General features: G+C 34.8%; 1 protein-coding gene across 2 annotated transcripts in view; it reads right to left on the reverse strand.

Moving 5' to 3' along the window:
- LOC108362800 (leucine-rich repeats and immunoglobulin-like domains protein sma-10) overlaps positions 1 to 21,906 on the reverse strand; it is a 77,805-nt gene that overhangs the window by 30,973 nt on the left and 24,926 nt on the right. For both annotated transcript variants that reach the window (XM_017615949.1, XM_017615957.1), the window contains exon 2: positions 5,395 to 7,976. In XM_017615949.1, coding sequence (XP_017471438.1) covers positions 5,395 to 7,910 — 2,516 coding nt within the window. In that variant the 5' untranslated portion in view covers positions 7,911 to 7,976. The remainder of the gene's footprint in view (positions 1 to 5,394; positions 7,977 to 21,906) is intronic.

Consider the following 21,906-nt stretch of genomic DNA (forward strand, 5'->3'; position numbering starts at 1 on the left):
TGCCGTTATAACATTTTCAATATCTCAATTCTATCGACTAGGTGTATGGTGTCAAGTTAGCACTACATACCATTTTTTCTTAAAAAACATATCTCAATTCTATCGACTAGGTGTATGGTGTCAAGTTAGCACTACATACCATTTTTTCTTAAAAAACGAGAGCTACAAATTTTTTCTTTCCACAACAAATTTACAACAAAAACACTACAATTAATGCCGTAGTTAACTTTTCCAATTTCGAAAAGTGTAGTGCTAACTTGACACACGTTCCAAAGTTATGCGGTAACATACATTAAAAAAAATAAAAATAAAACAAACAAAATATTCCGACGAACTGATAACCTCCTCCTGTTTTGGAAGTCAGTTAAAAACATACCTTTTTTAATACCAGAGCAAAACTATTAAGCTGAATTTTGGAAGTATTAAGGAACATCCTTTTAAAACAGCAAAAGAAGAAGATACTTTGCGAAAATAGCATTAGAAATGTTCTTTAACAAATAATTTTCGTGGCAGAATTGCAAGAAAGCATCCTTTCATTAGTCAAACAAATAAAGTTATGAGAATGAATGTTGCTAAAGAAAAGCTATTTAAAATTAAAGATATGTGGAAACCCGTTAGGACATATTTAAACTGCATACTTAATTGGTATAGTACATTTACATTGCCTTTTTAAGGTCCTCTACACAAATAAAAGCCGACGTACGGACGTATGTGTAGCCTAAAACAAACACTGAGTTTCAGGACAAAAACACCTATCCGATTAATCTCAAAACCGGATCATTTTTTAAATTTTTACCTGTCTAAACGGAAGGATTGACTTATTTCCTATAGTATATGTAAATGTTAGAGTGGGATCTTGTGTAGTTTTAGAGAAAATAAACTTCAAACAACCGCGCGCGCTCCAAATACGCGTCACCTATAGTCACCGCGCTGCGCCATGTACATATCGTCGTTTAAAGTACAAAACCGCGTATCGTCATCCTGCAAAACCGCGTAACTGACATTGGCTGCCAAAAATTGGATTTGCTCGCACAAGCTCTTGGCTCAATCCATATCCATTCGTCCTTAAATATACTAGCCAGAAATGCGATTGCTTTCTAAAAAAGAGAACCATTTTGAAATATGAGTGTGTTTACAATCTAGAAAATAATTTCTACAACTTCACATACGCAGTTTGGCATTTTGCTGATACGCGGTTTTGCATTTTGTTGATACGCGGTTTTGCACTTTAAACGACGACATGTATGTATGTGCTGTACTACTATACCGCTGAAAGTAGAGATTATAAAAAACGATAATTACTTTTATTCGTGATAAGTTTTATTGTAATATATGGTAAATTATCATCAGTAAGTGATTTAAAATTCCCGCTAAATGTAATAGCTCCAAACCTGACGCTAGGTGCAACTGTAATAAATTAGACTAAGTAAACAGTTTTTATACAGAGTGAGCTTTACTTGGAAATCACTTTACAAATTAGTTTTGCTTTGCTGCTACATATTTAGTAAAATTTTGTGCAGGTTTGTATCCATATCTTTTTCACCTTTGTGCTGTTTCTTAGCTCTTTAAATTGAGATTTTATAGTGTGGTGCCTTTATATATCTTTTTTTTGCATTTTTTCGTACTAATTTATGTGGTAATTGTTTATTTCCTTCGTTTTTTAATTTTTTCTTTTCTTGCGTATGTTTATTTGAAAAATCAATTTGATAGCATTTTTGCTCGGGATCCCGGCCATTTTAGGTGCCGAAAATCCCGGGATTCTCGGCAAATAATCCCGGGATTTGTAATTTGACTGATTAATATAATTCCTTTTCTTGACCAGTATTGGCTATATTTCTTCTTTTTGTTTAATAATTAATATGTTTTTGTAAATGTATAGCTCATTATACATATAACACCGTGCGATAGTAAATTTTAAACACAAAAATCAATATATTCGCGAAACCATAGGCCAAATAAAGTAAAATTGCGTTTTTAGTTTTTCACTGTGACGTCAGTAATTCAAAAATTATTTAAAAAATTCAGCGAAATGTCCTTAGAGAGGAAGTATGGGTACCAAATTAAGGAGGAAATTCTGTAGAATTTAAGCAGATTCAATTTTTTGGCGCATAAGGACTGGTAAGTATTGAAAATGTCCTTTTAAAATTGTATCCTTGAAATTTAGCAATATTTGTTTTTGAAAAAATTATATGTTAAGGACTGATATAAACTCGGTAACATCCTCGAATTTGGTCCTTCCAACATTTAAGCAGATTCAATTTTTTGGCGCATAAGGACTGGTAAGTATTGAAAATGTCCTTTTAAAATTGTATCCTTGAAATTTAGCAATATTTGTTTTTGAAAAGATTATATGTTAAGGACTGATATAAACTCGGTAACATCTTCGAATTTGGTCCTTCCAACATTATCAGCTTAAAAAAACATCTATTCGTCCTTGTGGATCCAAAAAAAATTATTTTTTTTTTAATTCTAAAGAAATTTCCTCTTTCATTCGGTACCCGTATTTTTATTTTACATTGCATTGAATTTTTAAAATAAATTTTGGAATGAATGATATCTTTGAAATTACAAAGTCCTTTAAAATAAATCCTGACGTCAGAGAGAAAAAATGCCACTTTAAAAAAAGAAGGATTCAAACCCATTTATTTAATATTAAATTTTTTGGTGGGAGAGCTACTCAAAAAATATGAAGCAATTATTTCGATTTAAGTTGTTGAAAAGTAATGAATATCTAAATCCAGGGAATAATCCCGACCCGATTGTGATACCGACATCCTGAAAATCCTGCGATCGTAAAAAGCGAAAAAATTAACATCGCTAATACATACATACATGGCCCAGCGTGGTGACTAGAGGTGACGCACATTTGGAACGCGCGCGATTGTTTGAAGTTTATTTTCTCTAAAACTAAAACTAAAACAGATCCCACTCTAATATTTACATATCGCCTGCTGAGAGGAAGATCGACCTATCTCGGCAGCCAGCTCGAAAACGCTCTATCTCAAAAAACTTTTCAAGAACGCCCTATTTCAGAATTCGTTTCAAAAACGCCCTATATCAGCACATTTTTAATACATTTTGAAGTGAGATAGGGCGTTTTCGAACCGCATTCTGAGATAGGGCGTTCTTCAACCAAATTCTGAGATAGGGTGGTTTTAATAAAATCCCGAAATAGGGCGATCTTGAAAAGTTTTTACAGAACTGGCTGCCGAGACAGGTCGATCTTCCACTCAGCAGTTGATATACTATAGGAAATAAGTCAAGCTTTTCGTTTAGACAAGTAAAAATTAAAAAAAACATCAGATTTTGAGATATACTCATATTACCACTTTGACCTTGAACGTCAAATTTTCCCCAAAAAAGAACTTCAGCAAAAAATTATAGGTGCCACCAAAAAGCACGGAATGAGTTATAAGAGGTCAAAAATTTTGGATTCTCAATCATAAGTGTGACGTGAGATACGAACTTTAATAAAACATGTGATTCTAAAAAAAGTGGCAAAACGTGCATATTTAAACTCGTATAACTCGACAAAAAACCGCGATAGGAAAAAAATCCATTTAACCATTATTTACTAGTCCCCATAGCAACAATGTAGTAGAGTTTGAACGAAATCGTTGACATACAAAATTTTACCTGGACAGGTGAGGAATTTCGCCCAATATGTAAAATATGTACATATATGCCAAATAAGTATTCTATTATTTGCGAAGTATGCTAGACATCAATTGGAATAGTTTCGCATAAAAATCATTTATTGCTGGGTACTGAACAACTACTTAAGGGAAATAGGATGGACGAGACATTTACGAAAACAATCTACAGTATTATAACTTCCTTTAATATTTTCAATTTCTGCTTCGTTTTACGCCACGATCTTTTCACTGTATCACAAATTTTTATGTAGAATCGCTCACTGATTCCGACAATAGAGTTAATTTTTGTCTTTAAGGATACGTTTTCGAGATATTTGCAATTTACCGTTATTCGGCTTAAAAAAAAAGAGTGGTTCCACTTAATCACGTACATATATCTCAAAGCTTAAACAGACAGCAACGTTGATCCGGATTAACTCGGACTTAATTCGGATCAGCTGCAGTTAATTCCCGAGTTGATCCGGATCAACGCTGCCGTCTGTTTATGCTTTTACGAAACAATTGAACAATTGCAATGCGAAACCCGGCAAGTCAAAGCCAATGAAATTATCTATAAGCGCGTATACATCACTATAGACTTTTCTGAGAAATTAATTAGTCATTCCAAATTTTTTGTTTTTTAGTGAAAAAATGGAAAAACTTCAAACTTTAACAGGGAAAAAATTTATAAAATAACAGTATGTTTAAATGTTTTGCTCTTGTGTTAAAGCCTGTTCCTTTAAAAAAAATAGAGCTACCAATGAAGAAAGTCGATGGATATATAAGAAAGTAATGACTGGTCAAATGAAAATGCGCAAGTATTTTTTGTATGAAATATGAGCAGAAAAACAGTGTTACTCATACGCCACATACACCTGAGTAAGTAGGGGGTTTGCATCGAAAGCAAGAGGTGTCAGAAATGATTAGATAATTTCTCAGAAACTATCAAGAGCTATCGAAAAGTGATGTACAAACGGTATATGGAGAATTTCATTAGCTTTCATTCCGTATTACGATTATTCAATTAGTTTGTAAGATATACGTGATTAATTGAAACCACTTTTTTAAGCTGAACAACTTTAAATTGCAAATATCTCGAGAAGTTATCCAGACAGAATTAAAAATATGTCGATTTTCGAAATCACCGAGCAATTCTACATAGGAATTCATGGGTCATCAAGCAACCTCTGGACCCGTCAGCTTACCGACTGACCCTGAACGGCATTCACAGGGAGTCTGTCTCGAGTTATGTAGACTCTAGACCTGTGAATGCCGTTCTAGGCATACCGCCCCCAGACATAGACGGGACGGAGCTTCATCTGCCTCGGGAGACACGAACGACAATAGCCCAACTTCGCTCTGGCTACTGCCGCAGGTTAAACTCCTACCTGAGTAGATTGAATGAGGATGTGCCAAATGAGTGTCCGGCATGCGGAGAGACCCCACATGACTCGAAACATCTCTTCGCATGCCCGGAAAACCCGACAACCCTAACGGCTTTGTCCTTGTGGGCCAAGCCAATAGAAGCTGCACGCTTCCTAGGGCTGCCGTTAGTGGAACTTGACGACAACGACTGCGATACCAACCGACCTGGGCGGGATTGTTGTAGCCGCTACAACAACAACATAGGAATTGGATAGTAGCATCCATAGAAAATTTTTTCTGTAGTAAACCAGTGTTATTTTATATAATTTAATTCAAATCAAAATCTACTATATATCTATACATACATACATAACGTACAATCGTATACACCCACCTCATAAACGCCGACGCATTTCCCATAATGTTGTATGCATAACAACTGTAGAGTCCGCTATCGCTTCGCGAAATATTGTGTACCAACAGTGTACCGTTCTCGATCAATGTCACCCGATTCATAACGTCACTGGCCTGCAGACTGACGTTTAGCATGTTGTTATCGTCCATAATAAGCGATGTTAGTGGCAAATGTCCGATTATTTTTTCGTTGTGATTGATGATGACAGGTCGCTTGTCCGGATCCGCGTGGTGGCGTAAAATCTTATTTGTAGGCGTTACCCAAATGACGTCTGGAGCGGGACTGCCCGAAAACATGCATTCCAGTTTTGCCGTCGAGTGTAGTTTGTGCATTTTCGACTCAGACGACTCCATTATGACCGGCTTCAAGCAATGCAGATGCTGCAGTACATTCACCATGTCGCCCGGATGGCCATGGTGACAAGTAAGTGACTCAATAAGCTCATCTATGTCATCGCCTGTGTCCACTGACGACACGTCCGCCAGCATGACGGGTCCCTCGTACAAGCTGCCAATGTGAACGGCACGCAGACGACGCAACGTTGAACTGCTATTGCTCAGCCACTCGCCCAACCAGTACATGCGACAATCGCATATGTAATCGTTGTATCGAATGTGTATGAAACGTAGTCTCGGCAAATACTGCACACTCTCCGGTATATAGACGAGCTTGTTATCGCGCACATTTAAACGCTGCAATTGACTAAGTTGCCCTATCTCTGCGGGTAAATGCTGCAAAGCATTTCCAGCCAGAAGGAGCTCGTGCAGATTGGGCGTATTGCGAAAGAGGGTACGAGTAAGCTGTGTCAATTGCTTGTTGTGCTGTATAGAAAGAATGCGCAAATTTGCCAGCACCTTCGGATCAACGTAATCATTGTTACGCGAAATGAAATTACCGATCTTCCCTAGCGGCGTTGAGTCAATGCGCAACAAAAGTAAGGCGCGTTGGGACATAAATACGCCGCTCGGCAGCTGGGTGAATTTGTTGTGACTCAAATCGAGCTGCTGGAGATTATGAAGCGGATGAAAGAGTATGGAGGAAACTGTGGTAATGCTATTCATCGAAATGTTCAACATAAAGAGGTTTGAAAGTGATTCGAATGCTTTGCGATCTATGCTGCTTATATTGTTTTCGGATACGTCCAGGTAGCGCAACTTTTGCAAATTGTGAAATGTGTTCTTGCCAATAGTCTCCATGGCATTGTTTTGCAGATACATCTCGCGCAGTTCCCCATTCAACGCGAAGAAATTATCTGAGAAGTAAAACAAACGGTTATTAGACAGATCGAGCGTTTGTAGATCCCGCATGCTTTGGAATAGCTGGAACGGCAATGTCCTTAAACGATTGTGCGCAATATAGAGTCGCTGCAGCTTTAATGCTCCGTTGAAAGTGTTGCGTGTCAAATTGCTCAGCATATTGCGAGTTAAATTCAACCCTTTTAATTCGCTGAGGTGGCCCAAGAACTGCTGACTCAACTCATGTATACGATTGTCGTCCAATCGCAGCTCGATCAAGTGATTCATGTGCTGGAATTCGGAGAGTGCACAGCTCTGTGTGTCTATAGCGTTGCGCGTTAGCTTCAACATTAGCAAACGGCGCACCGTCTGCGGTTGAGCCCAATGGGTGCAATCCAGTTGATTAGCCGTCAAATCAAGGGATTCTAAATTCTCGAAATTCGATTTATGACTCGAAAAAAGCGTTTCCAATTGTTGGTCATGCACATTGCTATACGACCACTTGAAGTTTCGCACACTTTCGTACTGTTGCAATTGCAATGACGACGCATCCTCGTTGACATAGCAATGCTGCAGGATTATGTAACCATAATTGATATACATTTTGGAACGCAGTTCCGCATTTACATTACTGATGGTGGTGTTCTCGCAGAAGAGCTTGAAAATGTTCGCATCATCAGAACTGCCACTGTCGCCAATCCGTTCAAATATGGTGTCTGCATCTGCACCAACAGCTCCGCCGGCATTTACTTCCGCACCAGTTGGCACGGAACTCATACCGTCCATTACGAATGAAGGTATTGGAATTTTATAACCCAGCACGGAGATTTCATGTTCATACTTCTTCTGTGGCGGTTGTCGCGGTGGCTCTTCTTTTGCAAATGTTGATATGCATGAGGCTTGTTGCTGCTGATTGACCGAAAATGCCGCTGAGGTCAATGCTGAGGGCTCATCTGTTAGCTGTTGGTTTTGCTTTAGGAAATTATTGCGTACAGCGTCGAAAGTTGCGCTACTTGCTGGTGACGCTTTCGATTTTACTGGCGCTCCACTCTGTTGTTGTGCTGCTTCTGAGCTAACTAATGGTGATTCGTCTGCGACTAAAGCTACGGAGGCGGCGTCCGCAACACTGTCGACGACGGTCTTATAGGCATTCCCATCTACATTTGCAGCCAGCGAGACTGCATATACATCCACAGTAAAAACACTTGCAAAAATTAGGAATAGAACCAATATCAGGGAAATCTTGGATATTGTTTCCATTTTTCAGTATATAATTTTAGAAATTTGTATGGCATTATGTTGACATTTTTCAGCGGCATATTATACCTGAAAATAAGTAGTAAAAGGAATTTTAGTTTTGGCACAAACTTAATTTATAATAGTCAGTTGTTGGATGTGCTGTTCACGTGGAATAATCAATTAGACTTTACAAACGTACATTCTACTAGATTAATGCAATTGAAGCGAGCCATATTTGGAGAAATTTTAGAATACGGACGGTAAACTAAAAAAAAAAGTGTGGTGTCGGGAGGAAGAATAGGACACCCTCTAATTTCGAAACCTACACCTCTTCTTCTAGCAACCCTATGGTTTTTGTTAATAATTAATAAGACGCAAAGTACCACGAAACTTGGTGCTGCCAAATTGTCGCTATATATTATTACGAAGTAAAAAGATTTTGCGTTCGTTCGAAAGAAGAATCATCCCATTGGTTTAATTTTTTCCGCGGTAAATGCAAAATAAGGGAACGATTCAGGGGGCAAACAAGTTTTTTTACTTCCATCAAAAGATATACATATGTAGATACATGGATATGTACATACATATGTACGTATTAGACCGATTCAAAAAAAAATCGACTAACTTCTTTTTTTCTGTTCAATACCTCCGGGGGGATGTCAAATGATGCCTGTTAGAAGCGCAACCCTTAATTATAATAATAATAGATTGGCGCTTACACATATGTTAGTGTTTGGCCTAGCTTCTCCTCCGACTTGTGGCGTGCGCCTTGATGTTGTCACACAAAGCGGAGGGACCTACAGTTTTACGCCGACTCCGAACGGCGATTGTATTTTTATGAGAAACTGTTTTTCATGGTAGAAATACACTCGGAGGTTTGCCATTGCCTGCCGAGGGACGACCGCTGTTNTATATTTTTTGCGATGTTGCTTTGACCAGGGCTTGAACCCAGGTGTTGATGAGTGAAAGCGCGCACTGCTACTACTAAGCCATAGCGGCCGATCCCCTTAATATTAAGTTTAAAAGGTCGCGCATGGCGATTTTCTATTTTCCATAAAAATAACTTAGAAAAAAATTGTTTTCAAGTCAAATTAATGCCATGATTAATTGTAATTTTTTCTCCTAAATTATCATTTTTCACAAAAATCCTGCAAATTGTAATTCCCTGTTAGAGAAAGGTATTAAAATCATTTTTAGTGAAAAAATCATAGAACAAACTTTCGAACATAACTCAATACAATAGAAAGGATTTTAATTAATTTTTCCCCTAAATGGGGGAGTTTCACATCCCTATGTTGTTGTTGTAGCAGCATACAAATTCCCCAAAGAGTTTTTGGGGAGTGTTGCTGGAGTGACAGTCCTTGGCCAAATATGAATCTGGGTCGTTCCGGTTACGTAGGCCCGACTGTCGTGCTATAATCCGTCGTAGATTCTATTTTGCTACGAATCGTAAAATTGGTATGCTGAAATCCGCGTTGTCGTATCGTGATTTCGAAATTCGGAGGCCATCTTCGAAATTCGTAATGATAGTATGCCTGAATCCGATGTAGCTGTCATTTTTATGTATTTGTCGGAAATTTTGTACAAAGAGCAACTACTGTCAGAGCGAAACAAATTGTTTTAAAAAATCAATAAAATAAAGTGTGTAAACGCAAAAATATGTAAGTTGAAGTGTAAATAGAAAAAAATTTGATTATTATTAAATATTTCCAACATATCAGGTCGAAGATCACAACAAATCGGTCGCAATACGAAAAATGCATGGGCGAAAGGCCGGACATTGCTAGAGGCTTTGCAAAATGTTTAAAGTTTTTGTCAATGTTTTTGAGAACGTGGATTGCCCACATCAAAATCTTTCCCCCAACACCATGTTGGCAGGTTCCTTCAGCGGAAAATCTTCGCCCGAACTCTTCCTCCATAATTATTTTTTCTGTCAAAGCTGGTAGTGCCGTTGATATTTACGATCGAATTACAGCATACCACCAATTTTCGATTTTTCGGAACAGAACTACGAATTCGTAACTACGAAGATGCGGATTACAGAATACGGGTGTTAGTAAAATTAATTTGCAAGACTAAAGCAGGGATCACACGATTTGTATATTTGTACAGATCTGTACAATTTCACAGTTGCAAAGTATTGTTAGGAAAGTTATTATTGAGCTGAACTAATTTCTTCTAGAAAACACCACTCTGTGGCTGCCAAAATGTACAAATGTAAAAATCGTGTAATCCCTGCTTTACCTTGCAAATAAATTTTACTAACAACCCCCCATTTTGGGGGAAAAATTAATTAAAATCCCTTCTATTGTATTGAGTTATGTTCGAAAGTTTGTTTTATCATTTTTTCACTAAAAATGATTTTAATGACTTTTTTAACAGGGAATTACAATTCGCAGAAATTTTTTTTTTAATTTTGCAGTAGTTAATGATAATTTTAATTATCTTGCCTTAAATAGGAGAAAAACTTTAAGTTTGAATAACCGTTAAACCAGTAGGTTTATCTAAAAATTATATAAGACGTTTTTTGTAGAGCGTCAAGTTTCCGACAAAAATTTGTATCTCAATTTTTAGTCCGATAATTTATAGCCCAGAAAACTAGTTCCAAAGTTAAAAACAATTTTCTTCTAAGCAATTTATATGGAAAATATAAATCCGCCATGCGCGACCTTTTAAACTTAATATTAAGCGTTGCGCTTTTAACAGGAAGTTAGTCGATTTTTTTTTTTGAATCAGTCTAATATGTATGTACGTATGTCCATTAGACCACGTCAAGAAAAATAAAAGTCATGCAATGCGACCGAAATCCAACTCAGATTTTAGTATTTGGTATAGTAATGCTGGTCCATGAATCTCTACGATAATTCTAAGAGGTCGCGCACTAAGAGTTTATTTTTCCCATAGGAATAACAAGTAAGAAAATTAGTTATTCTCTTTTGAGGTCGACATTATTTTGTAGGATCAATCAAAACTGCCGAAACTGTAAGAATACATTGATTATACATGTTATATAAACTCAGATTCTTTAAATTCCAAAAATTGTTTTTTGCAATTACCAGATTTGACCCAAACCGGGCAAGCGATTAAAAAAGACTAATTTACGAAATCTGAGCCTGCCTAATAGTTAAATAGCATATAATCAATGAATTCTTATAGTTTTGAGCTTTTTGATTGATCCTAGAAAATTAATTTACCTCAGAAGAGAAGAACTCATTTCCTAAAAAACGCTAGATGCTCCTGGGAGAATCATTACTATTACTATACGAAATACCAAAATCTGATTCGGATTCCGGTTGCATTGCAGGATTTGGTCTAATGTACATACATATGTATGTACGTAGTTATTTCGGAATTTGAAAGAGAGTTCTTACACATATTTCTAGCTCAACAGAAAACATATGAATTTCCATGTTCCAGGCGAACGCCCATTTCCTAAAAATTTATCTTATTTTCCGCTAAAAGGTCATTGTAAATATCTATTTTGAGTGAATCAGCTTCAGCAGTTACTAAAATATCGCAGTTTTCATATTTCCTCCAAATACCGTTATATGGGAGGTAGGCGTTGTTATTGTCCGAACACGAGTTATCGTGTGCACAGAAGGACGGACAGAGAGTCACGGTTTAATCGATTTCTCGTTTTGTTCTGAGCATTTTTGTAGTGGCCACAAATGTATATGATCATTGAGCGCCATTTAATGTTTGCTATTATTGGGGCACATTCATAGTCGGAATAAAGTCGACTCTAAAGTTAGTTGTACCTTTCTTGACAGATATTCCATAGAAAATTATATCAAAAAGCTGCAACTATCTTTATAATCGACTTTATTGTGACTATGAATATGCCCAATGTGTTTTAAAATGGTCTAAACTGCGACAATACATTAGTCTTTTCAGACCGTCTGAAACCAGTTTAGTACGGGTATTCAAATACGACGTTTGAATGTGTGAAAAAGAAGAAATAACTGAATTTCGGTGTGCCTTTCAGACTTAAGCCATAGGGGGACTAGTGTCTTCATGTTGATTGATTTTTAGGAAACACAATTTTTTGTTAGTTTGTTATAAATTCATCAAAGAATTTGTGTTTTCTTTAACTGCTTTACCAAGAAGAGAAATCCTGGAATCATTGTAATTAATTAAAATTATTTAAATAATTAATTTTAACATTGAAATAATAATATTTGCTTAAATAAAAACAAGTAATTTTTAAGCAAAAAACCGACTTCAATTCTCATATAAAATATTACCGTTAATTTCTTCACGATCCAATGATCGGATCTAAACCAAATGGGACCACCGCTGAGATACCACCTTTCTTTAAAAAAAAATAATTATAGAAATCATTTAACGTGATCCAAAGCAGGGTCGTTGCGAATATTATTCCGAAATAAAAGTCCTTTCCGGATAATAAACAAATCTCCTGTCCAAATTTAACAAATTTGGTATCATATTAAATAGGACTGAAATAGCTTTTAACCAGAAATAACGAATGACCTCCATTTATATTTTTTGTTTATAATTTAATAGTAAATAAAAGCATATACCTGACACAAGGTTTCTTCTATGGTAATTAATTAACATTTTTTATTGAAATATTTTTGATGGGGGGCTTTCCTCGTTTAGACATTTCAGTTTTAAAGCTATTTAAGTCCTCCTTCATTTGAGACCAAACTTGCTTAATTTGGATAAGAGGTTTGCTTATTATCCCGAAAGGACTTTTATTTCGGAATAATATTCGACACAACCCTGGTCCAAAGTTATGCGGCGACATACATAAAAAAAATATTCCGACGAATTGATAACTCCTCCTTTTTTTGAAGTCGGCTAAAAATCGTTTTTACTTAATAACTTGTTAGAAATAACTAAAATAGTGTATGATATTTTGTAGGGACTTTTCTTTTGTTCGAAGGGAGTTGTTATGTCAGTTTTAGCGATTAAAAAAAAACATGTGGGATCACTAACGTAAATATGAATATTTATTGGTATATGACTGCTAATGCTGAGTGTACTATCTGTCGTTGAATAACAATCAAACTATCAGCAAATTAAATCAAATTCCAATGCAATTGGAAATTATTTGTTGTCTTACTTTGACCATCGCTCTTCTTGACCTTGATTATATGAGTGGTAGACTAGGTGATTTAATGGGTGGTATGGGTGGTTCTACATAGTTCTACTTAGCTAAGGCAAAAATCGAAACCAATCACAAAACTCAGTGAATAACTATGAACAAGTATGTAATAATGTACTCATACATATGTACGTGTATGTACATACATATGTATGTTTCGACTACATTTCTTTTGTTTTTTAATCTTTAGTATTTTTTTATAAAAGTGTTGCTCATTTTATACTTACTGCATATATTTTAGAAAAGATAGCTAAAAATTATACAAAATTAAGTTTTCTTTAGTCCTTTCATCATATAAAGTAAAATTCTTCGTCTTTCAAAAAAGCAAAAAAAAAACGCCCGCGAACCTGTTCATATTTTCGTATAAAGACAAATTAATTAGCATGCAAATTGCTTTAAACTAGTCATTAGAAATAAATAGTGATATTTTAATTTGTTTAATGAAAATATTTTCAAAAAGGATTTGAAAATATACATTTAACAACTTCAAATTTTAAGATATTTATGATAGATGGTATACTAGGTACGTATGCAGCCTCACGGTTTTTATACAAGCTTATAGCCTATTTTCACCAAACGCTTCACTGCAGTTAAGAGCTCAGATAAGTTACAATAATTTTAACGAGGGCTAATCGACTAGGATTATTCCTTAATTTTTGCTTTTTTCCTTTCGTTTTATTGTACTTAATACGAGCAACTACCTCCTTCGAGTTGTAATCTGCTTTTTACAATAAGCATCAACTGCAGTTAAGGCTTGGTGGAAATAACTATTATACTTTTTTTTAATTACCTCCTAGTACAATTACCGTTTTGTCAAAATTTCAGATTTGAGGGAATAATTTAAAATATATTTTCCTGCATATCCTGGAATCGTGACTTGCGAAGCTAACGGTGTGAGGAAGCGAAGGGTTTGGTGAAAAATTTGCATTAAAAGTGTTCGCAATGAAAAGAACTTGCAAATTTTAAGTGTGTTCGCCAAATGTATTCGATTCGCAAGTGGTTGTAAACAAGCTGTGCTATTAAAATGAAATTATTAAAATAAAGTTTTAAAAAAAAATTCTGCAATAAATCTAAGTTCAGAGAACTATTTTTTGAAAAGGGTGAGCAGCGCCTGAACGTGGCCTCAATCAGGCGACATTAAAGGGATAATTCCAATCCTCTAGAGCTACTGCCTGAACTGTAAACAAAAGATAATACTTTGAAAGTTTTCATTTATTATCTGTTTGTGTTCAGATTAAAAGCATATTCCAAACTTCCAAACGAAGCTGTAGTATGATGGTTAATTCACAGAGTAACGACTTCGTTCAGCTTCAATACCTCCGCTCCTTAAAGCTTGCGCAGCTTTTCGATTTTTCGCAAAAGCACGGCAATGACTTCAAGTTGGAAATTCAGGTGGTGCTTCAGTTGATAGAGGAAAATATTTTCAATCAGTGTTCGCTTTTGTTACACCAAAGGCGCGCACTCCACGGGACTAAAATTTCAAGTTATTGTTTTGTTGTTATTTTCACAATATTCTGTAAATGCAAACTACATTGTAGAATGTTAACATTGTTAAAACTATTATAAACTAAAATATTTGACATACTTTTAAATTTTCGCTCCTTAATACGTTCCAAAAAACTTCCCAGCAACCACAATTATTATATTTTAATTACCATTTGTCATGATTTTTGGATGACTCCGTTTTGTGCTGAGGGAATTATACTCATATTTGTTACCAAAATAATTTAAGATTTATTTATAAAACTTAAAACGGCATTAAAATAATAAAAATTGAATGATGTGCACCAAAAACACGTCAAATTTGTTATCAAAATTACACAGATTTTTTATAATAAATAAAGTTACATTATGAACTCATATTAAAATAATTTTAAAAGTAAGTAATACAAATCGGTTCTGGATATTCGCCTATATACCAAGACCGTAAGCATTCGATTTATTAGCAAAAGAAAAATGCCAAGAAATTACCAGTACCCGGTGGTTATCACACAGTATACGATTTTTACAGAGGTTACACTTCAGCAGTCCATAACAACATTAAACTAAACTAAGAGTAGAAGAACTTAAACGTTATGTCCATGTGTTTCAAGTGCCAAGTGTTTGTTATGTCATAGCATAAGATACCAAAAATATAAATGTATGCATTATTAACTCAATTCACTAATGGTTATGATTCACTTGATGAACTATGTATTTCTTTAATTTTCTCACTCTATACTACTCGTTTAACAACTTCTAGGTAAGAACGTTTAATTCAGCATGAAGCTCGCAAGAAAATTACCACTTGAAATTCAAACTAATTTATATTTTATTGTTCATCCATTATTGCCAACAACAACGCACGAAAGAAATTTCACAAGTGCAGACTGCGCCGTATTCCAACAAATGCCTCTGCATTGCCACTAACATTACGACTGTAACTGGCGCTTTCATCCGCCAGCTGAGCGAACAAGTAAATACATACATACTGGCATTTTTTCCAAGTTAGAAAATAAAAAGAGTGTAAAAAACAAAACGAAAATTCGATAATTTAATTAGACGAAAGCGATAAGAAGAGCTGAGTGCAATTCTCTTTATTTGCTTCTCAGCCGTTTCCAATGGTTTACAGCTTTTTTCTTATCAATAAATTAACGCGGATGCAAGGCACATAAATACTGGTAGAAGCCAGTGATAGGACTTCAAAAAAAAATTGTGTGGTAGAATCTGGAAAAAAATGTGGTAGATCTCATGTTTTGGACCAAACTTTGTACAAAAATCAAAAAAATTCTGCAAGGTTTCACCTAAATTGCAAACATTTTTATTAGAATCTAAAAAAAACTAATTTTAGTATAATAAAGTGCAAGATTGAAGTTGCTAAAAATTGCGTTGAGGTTTGGCAATTTTTTTTCTTGACAGTGTAAAGCAGTTCCTTCCACATTTTTCGATCATATTTTGAAAGATTTCTGCAACCTTACGGAGTGCTGCCAGCTTTTCTTTTTATCACATCACGATGTAGCGAACAAATGTGGCACGTTCCAGAAACCCCTACTTGGGATTTGCAGATTTTGACAATTCTCAAGTAAAAGTAAACAACGCTTTAGAAACTTTAGATGCACGAAATTTGCTACTTTCACAAAAATCGCCGTTTTTTAACATTTTCGCTTTTAATTCTTTTTTATAAATCATATATTTTGCAATTTAAGACAATAAAACCACGTTTCCTGTCGAAAAATTGAATATTGAGAAAATTTACTATTTGACGGTTTATTTTATTCTCCCATTCTAGTTAGTGTTTAGTGTTGGAAAACTTTTGCTCTTAAAATTAAGAAAATTATCTCGAGCAAAAATAAAACTACTCAAAAAACGCGAATATGTGGTAGATTTCAGACCTTGTGTGGTAGATGTGGTAGATGCTCAAAAAAGTGGCCGATCTACCACAATGTGGTATGAGTCCGATCACTGGTAGATGCCAAAATGACGTTGCTCTCATGAGAACCAAACCTTTAAACTTCAACTTGGTTTTGTTTTATTTCCTATATTTCGTTACGCTTTAAATGTCATGTCGTTTGTTTTTTTGAATGTTCGTTAAAAACAAATTTGAATTAACATTTAAATTTTTGTAGTTGTGCGGTTTATACTTAGTGTATGTGTTAAAAATGCAACACCTGAAGCGTCGTTTTTATGTGGTGTTAAATATAAATCAGATACCACTAATTTTTTTAACGTGCCTCAATGCCCTTCGCGTAAGGAGTGTTGCGAAAGCAGCTGTGGGGCAGAGTTGCAGCGAAATGCCTTACTGTGCGTTAAATATTTTAAAGCAGCAGATTTTATAAATGCACCGGGAGGTACAGGAAAGGCACGTTTGATGCCAAGTGCTGTTACTATGACTCAATGCGAATTTATACAAGGTAGTGTTGTAAAATCAGCTGATTTCTTCGCCTTAAATGTATTTTGTTTTTGCTTTTACTGATTTGACAGCACACCCATCAAAAGCAAAAACAAAATACATGTAAACTTTGGAGCGAATTGAGATTTGACATAACACCCTCCATACAAAATACATGTGGTTGTCGTTGTTGTAATCTAAATTCGCCAGTAACACCACCTTGTATAAATTCGCCTTGCTATGACTCGTATGCCGGAAAGTCCCTCCAACAACACTGCAACTCATAAATCAAAGACAGAAAACAACAAACAAATTAACAAATTTTAACTAAAGAAAATAAATAAATAAAATTAAACTTCAAATTTACTTAAAAACGTCAACCAGTGAAATGTAATTTTTTATTTTTCCTTACACACGCTCAGTTTTATTTTTACTCTCCCGAAAACTTTGACTTTTGTAGGTTTGACGTCAAATTGGCTTCTACCTGTTTTTATTGTACCATGCGCGGATGTGAAAGGCGTGTTTTTATTAAGTTTGCGCCTGTCACTCATGAAAATTGTTTGATATTGACAACATTTGTTATAAACTTTTTTTCTCGTTATATTATGACATATGGGTGTTTCCTGCGTTACGGACGTTCCGTTTGGAGACACTTTTTTCATCATAAAAACTATACTTACTACTTACTATCCGTCCCATTTTTAGAGGTTTGTCGCCTTAAAGAAAAATCTTTCCGTACAAATATTATACCTGGATAGGTGGTCTATCGGAATATGCAATAAAATTTTATTTCTTGCAAAAACCCGATGTTTAACACCTTACCATAAGTTTTCTAAAAAAAATACAAATGTTGATTCTCACAAAATAAACCATCTCGTCATAAAGAAAAATATTTTAAAAATAGTTCTTGAAAAACCCCATTTTTTTAACCGCGTTTTTTATAGACAATTAAACAAGGATTACGATGGTATAATTATAAAACGCTAATTTACTGGTCTTCACTATGCAAATCAACTTCAAAAAGTTCAACTGTTAATAGCTAAGTTAGCTTTAGGACAATCTTGACCATCTTATATATAGAAATATTAAGCCCGTTTCTTTAGCTTTAAAACGACGTTAAGATGAAGTCTCCACGATGGGCAGAACCCGAGATTTGAAGGAGTACATGTTTAGACAGAAACACGAAAAAATGCTAGCTTTGACAGATCATATCTCCAAAGAAAAAAGCGAAAAAAAATGCTCGAACACGTGTATAGAATCATAAAAAAAAAATTTAAGCGAATCGGAGACATGACATAATTTTTTTACGAAATCCGTCCGACTTAAAAAAGAATGTCTGACATACTTTGTATGAAAAAAAATGCGTAACACCGTCAACAAAAAAAAAAAAATCCAAAAATTAGTGATAAGCCTTACCGACTTAAAATTGCACTTTATTACTAAAATTTAATGATTTTTTTTAACAAATTTTACGGGGTAAAAATCTCGAGAAAATCTGTGATGTTATTATAAGGATACTGTTTCAGGGAAAACAGTGTGGAAAAAATTTGCAAAATTATTTTTTGTCCCGTATTCGGCTCTCATAAATATGGTCACCGTAACTATACTAGGCTCTGAATGACCACAAATTTTTTTCATGAGTAGTCATCATCAATACCTATCTGAAACCAATAAAAATATTTTCCACAAATGTTATATGGTAAGTGCATAGCGATTAAAAGAACCCGTTCGGACGTTCCCATAATGGAACTCGTATAGAAGATGACTAATGATTCTTGCAAAATTCTGCGAATCTGTTAACGGTACAAAAAAATAATGTATGAATGGTTGTTAGAATAATAAGCAGTGTTAACCACTGCGTCAACTTAAACTTCCCAATGATATTTAATAGCTGCCAAAAACTGTTCAAAGTTGTTCGGACGTTCCCGTTCGGACGTTCCGGTTTTTTAGAATGAGATAAAATTGTTGTTTAAGAATTTAAACACACCCGTTTTTTAATGCAAATATGAGGTTTAATTGTAAATAATATAAAGCACTTAAGCCCTGAGTAGCTAGTGGGTGACAGATAACAACATCAACAAAAATAAGATCAATTAACACTATTTCGCATACTGGTGCGAAATAAAGCCAATTGACATTATTTCCTTTCCAAAAGCGAAATAAAGTCAACAAAAATTTGACGCGAGCGCGAATATTGTCAATTGACCTTATTTCCGTTGATCTTGGTGTACTTTGTTTTGCTAATGTCCTTGAACTCATTTTTAAAAAGCTGATATACTTCGTTTAGTGTCAAAACCATGTAGAGCTTTGGTATAGACAAGTCTTGCTTACTTAAAAATGTTTCTTTTCTTCCTGCTGCTTGCACAGTTTTTATACCCGATCGCACTTGTGCGCAAGGGTATTATACCTTTGTTCACATAACGGTTGTTTGTAACAGGCAAAACGGATCGATATTGATATAGACAAATGGATACATAAATGATCAGAATGAAAAGATAAATCGATTAAGCGGTGACTGCCTGTCCGTGCGTCCGTCCATCTGTTCACACGATAACTCGAGTAAGAATTTAGATATCTTAATGAAACTTGGTACGTGCACTTCTTTCCGGCGTAGGACGGATGGTATTGAAAATGGGCCTACCACGCCTACCTCCTATATAACGGTAATTTTCAGAAATACCAAAACTGCGATATTTTAGTAACTACTGAAGATTATTCACTCAAAATAGATATTTACAATAATTTTAAGACGAAAAATAATAATACTATAAATCTTTGAAAAATGGGCGTAGCCACGCCCACTTATCGTTACATCTGTATATCTTGGTAACCGCTGCACCAATTTCTTCCAAACTTGGCACAGTTTTTGGCCTTGGTACAGCAAATTTTTGAAATCGGACAATAACGACGCCCACATCCCATATAACGGTAATTTAGACAAATACGAAATCTTCGATAAATCAGTAAATATTAAAGCTAATTTATTCAAAATTGATGCTTGCAACAATTCATTACTAACAAATACGTTTATGATAAAATTTTGGGAAATGGGCGTGGCGCCGCCCACTTATGATACCATATATGTATCTCGGTAACCGTTCTACCAATTTGTACCATGGTTATTGTGCTTGCCACATAAAAGCAAAACGTTGAAAATTATTGAAATCGGACTAAAATGACGGCCGCTTTTCATATAAAGGTAAATTTCAGAAATGATTGAAGGAAGCTAATTTACTCAAAATTGATACATCCCGGCTTACCATGTGGTGAAAAACATATATTTAATACTTGCGGAGGGTATTTAATGTTCGGCTCCGCCCGAACTTTGACTTTCTTACTTGTTTTAATTTAGGGTTCTCATTTTCGCATTTCGCCTCCTCATTTGCACTATCATAGTTGTCTAATAATTTTTTCATAATGCTTTTTCATCTTTTTTTATGGCTTTATTGTCTACTTTTGTACTTGCCAAAATTCGAAGAAACTAATCCCTGTTTTTTGTTTTCAATGAATCTTTTTTGCGCAAGTTAGTCGCATCTTGGTGCTTTTTTGCCATGATATGATCATTTTTCATTTTTCTCCTATAGTTTTTTTTCTTTCGATCTCTCTTTTTTTATATTCCGCCCACTTTTCTTCATCTTTCTTCAAATTCCGTCTCCACTTCATTGTACTCTCAGCCGTGCTTTTAACGTTCGTTGAAGTCATGTCTTCGTACAAGCAGAAGTATTTACTATATCTATGTATATGGGCAAATCTACCTATTTTAGGTACACTCTCCAAAAAAAAAAAATTTAATTTTTAAATTTGTGAGCACACCTATGTTTTACATATCATTTTTTTCGTATTCTCCTAATAAATCGATTAATACAAGTGTAATTCATTCTCATCCAGTGCTTCCAAAGTTAGGCGAGGAATAAACATGAAATAGAAAACAAAAGAATAAGCTGGGTTCAAATGACGTTGTTCAAGTTGTAAATTTTGAGCAAAGATTTTGAAAGTTGAACTAACTTAACTGGGGCGATCTAAATTCAATGGTATCCCCCGTTTTTCCAGATTGGCTCGGGTTTTCGAGATAACGGTATTTGAAAATGTGATTAAATTTTAACTATTTTATAAATAACTCTCTCAGTTTTGAAGTTATTTTACTAAAATTTTGCACATAACGGTTTTTTAATATTACCTTAATTATTCCTTAAATTATCAAAATGGATGCACTTTAACGTATAGCTCCAATACAACTGATTACTTAGATATGTTTTTTTTGCGCTATAACTCTAACTTCATATCTGAATAATAAATTGTTTGCATGCTATATGTTAAAGTGAACCTATACTAAATTTTTAACTGCTTAATTGGAGGAGTTATAACGCAAAACAACGTATCTGGACAATCAATTGTATGGAAGCTAGATTTTAGAGTGAACCGATGATGATTTTATGAGATAGTGAAGGAAATATTAAAATACAAGCGTGTGCAAAATTTTAGTAAATTATCTTTAAAACTCAGGGACTTTTTTATAAAATAGTTAAAATTTAAGCAAAGTTTCAAGTACCGCTATCTCGAAAAAATAGCCAATAGGGTAAAACTGAGGACGCAATTGAATTTAGAAGGCTCCAATTAAGTAAGAGCAACTACCATAACCTTTGTCGAAAAAAATTTGATTTGATACCACGCTCGAAATATTCTGACTGCAAGAAGGAGCATAATTAAAAGTACTAAATCGGGGTTTTACACACTTCTAGAGAACATTTTTTTGAAGCATTTTACAGGTATATGCAACATTAGAAGGACTAGTAGTTATATTATATTTAGATCGTTTCAACGTATTTTACAAATGTGCCTTCAATTAAGATATTTATACTCGAGCGCACTTATGCACAAGGGTATATTAACTTTGTTCACATAACGGTTGTTTGTAACAGCCAAAACGAATCGAGATAGATATAGACAAATGTATACATAAATGCTCAGAATGAATAGAGAAATCGATTAAGCCATGTCTGTCTGTCCGTCTGTCCGTCCGT

Source organism: Rhagoletis zephyria, unplaced genomic scaffold (assembly GCF_001687245.7).
Source record: "Rhagoletis zephyria isolate East Lansing unplaced genomic scaffold, Rhagoletis_zephyria_1.1 Rzeph_scaffold_00024, whole genome shotgun sequence".
Classification (NCBI taxonomy): domain Eukaryota; kingdom Metazoa; phylum Arthropoda; class Insecta; order Diptera; family Tephritidae; genus Rhagoletis; species Rhagoletis zephyria.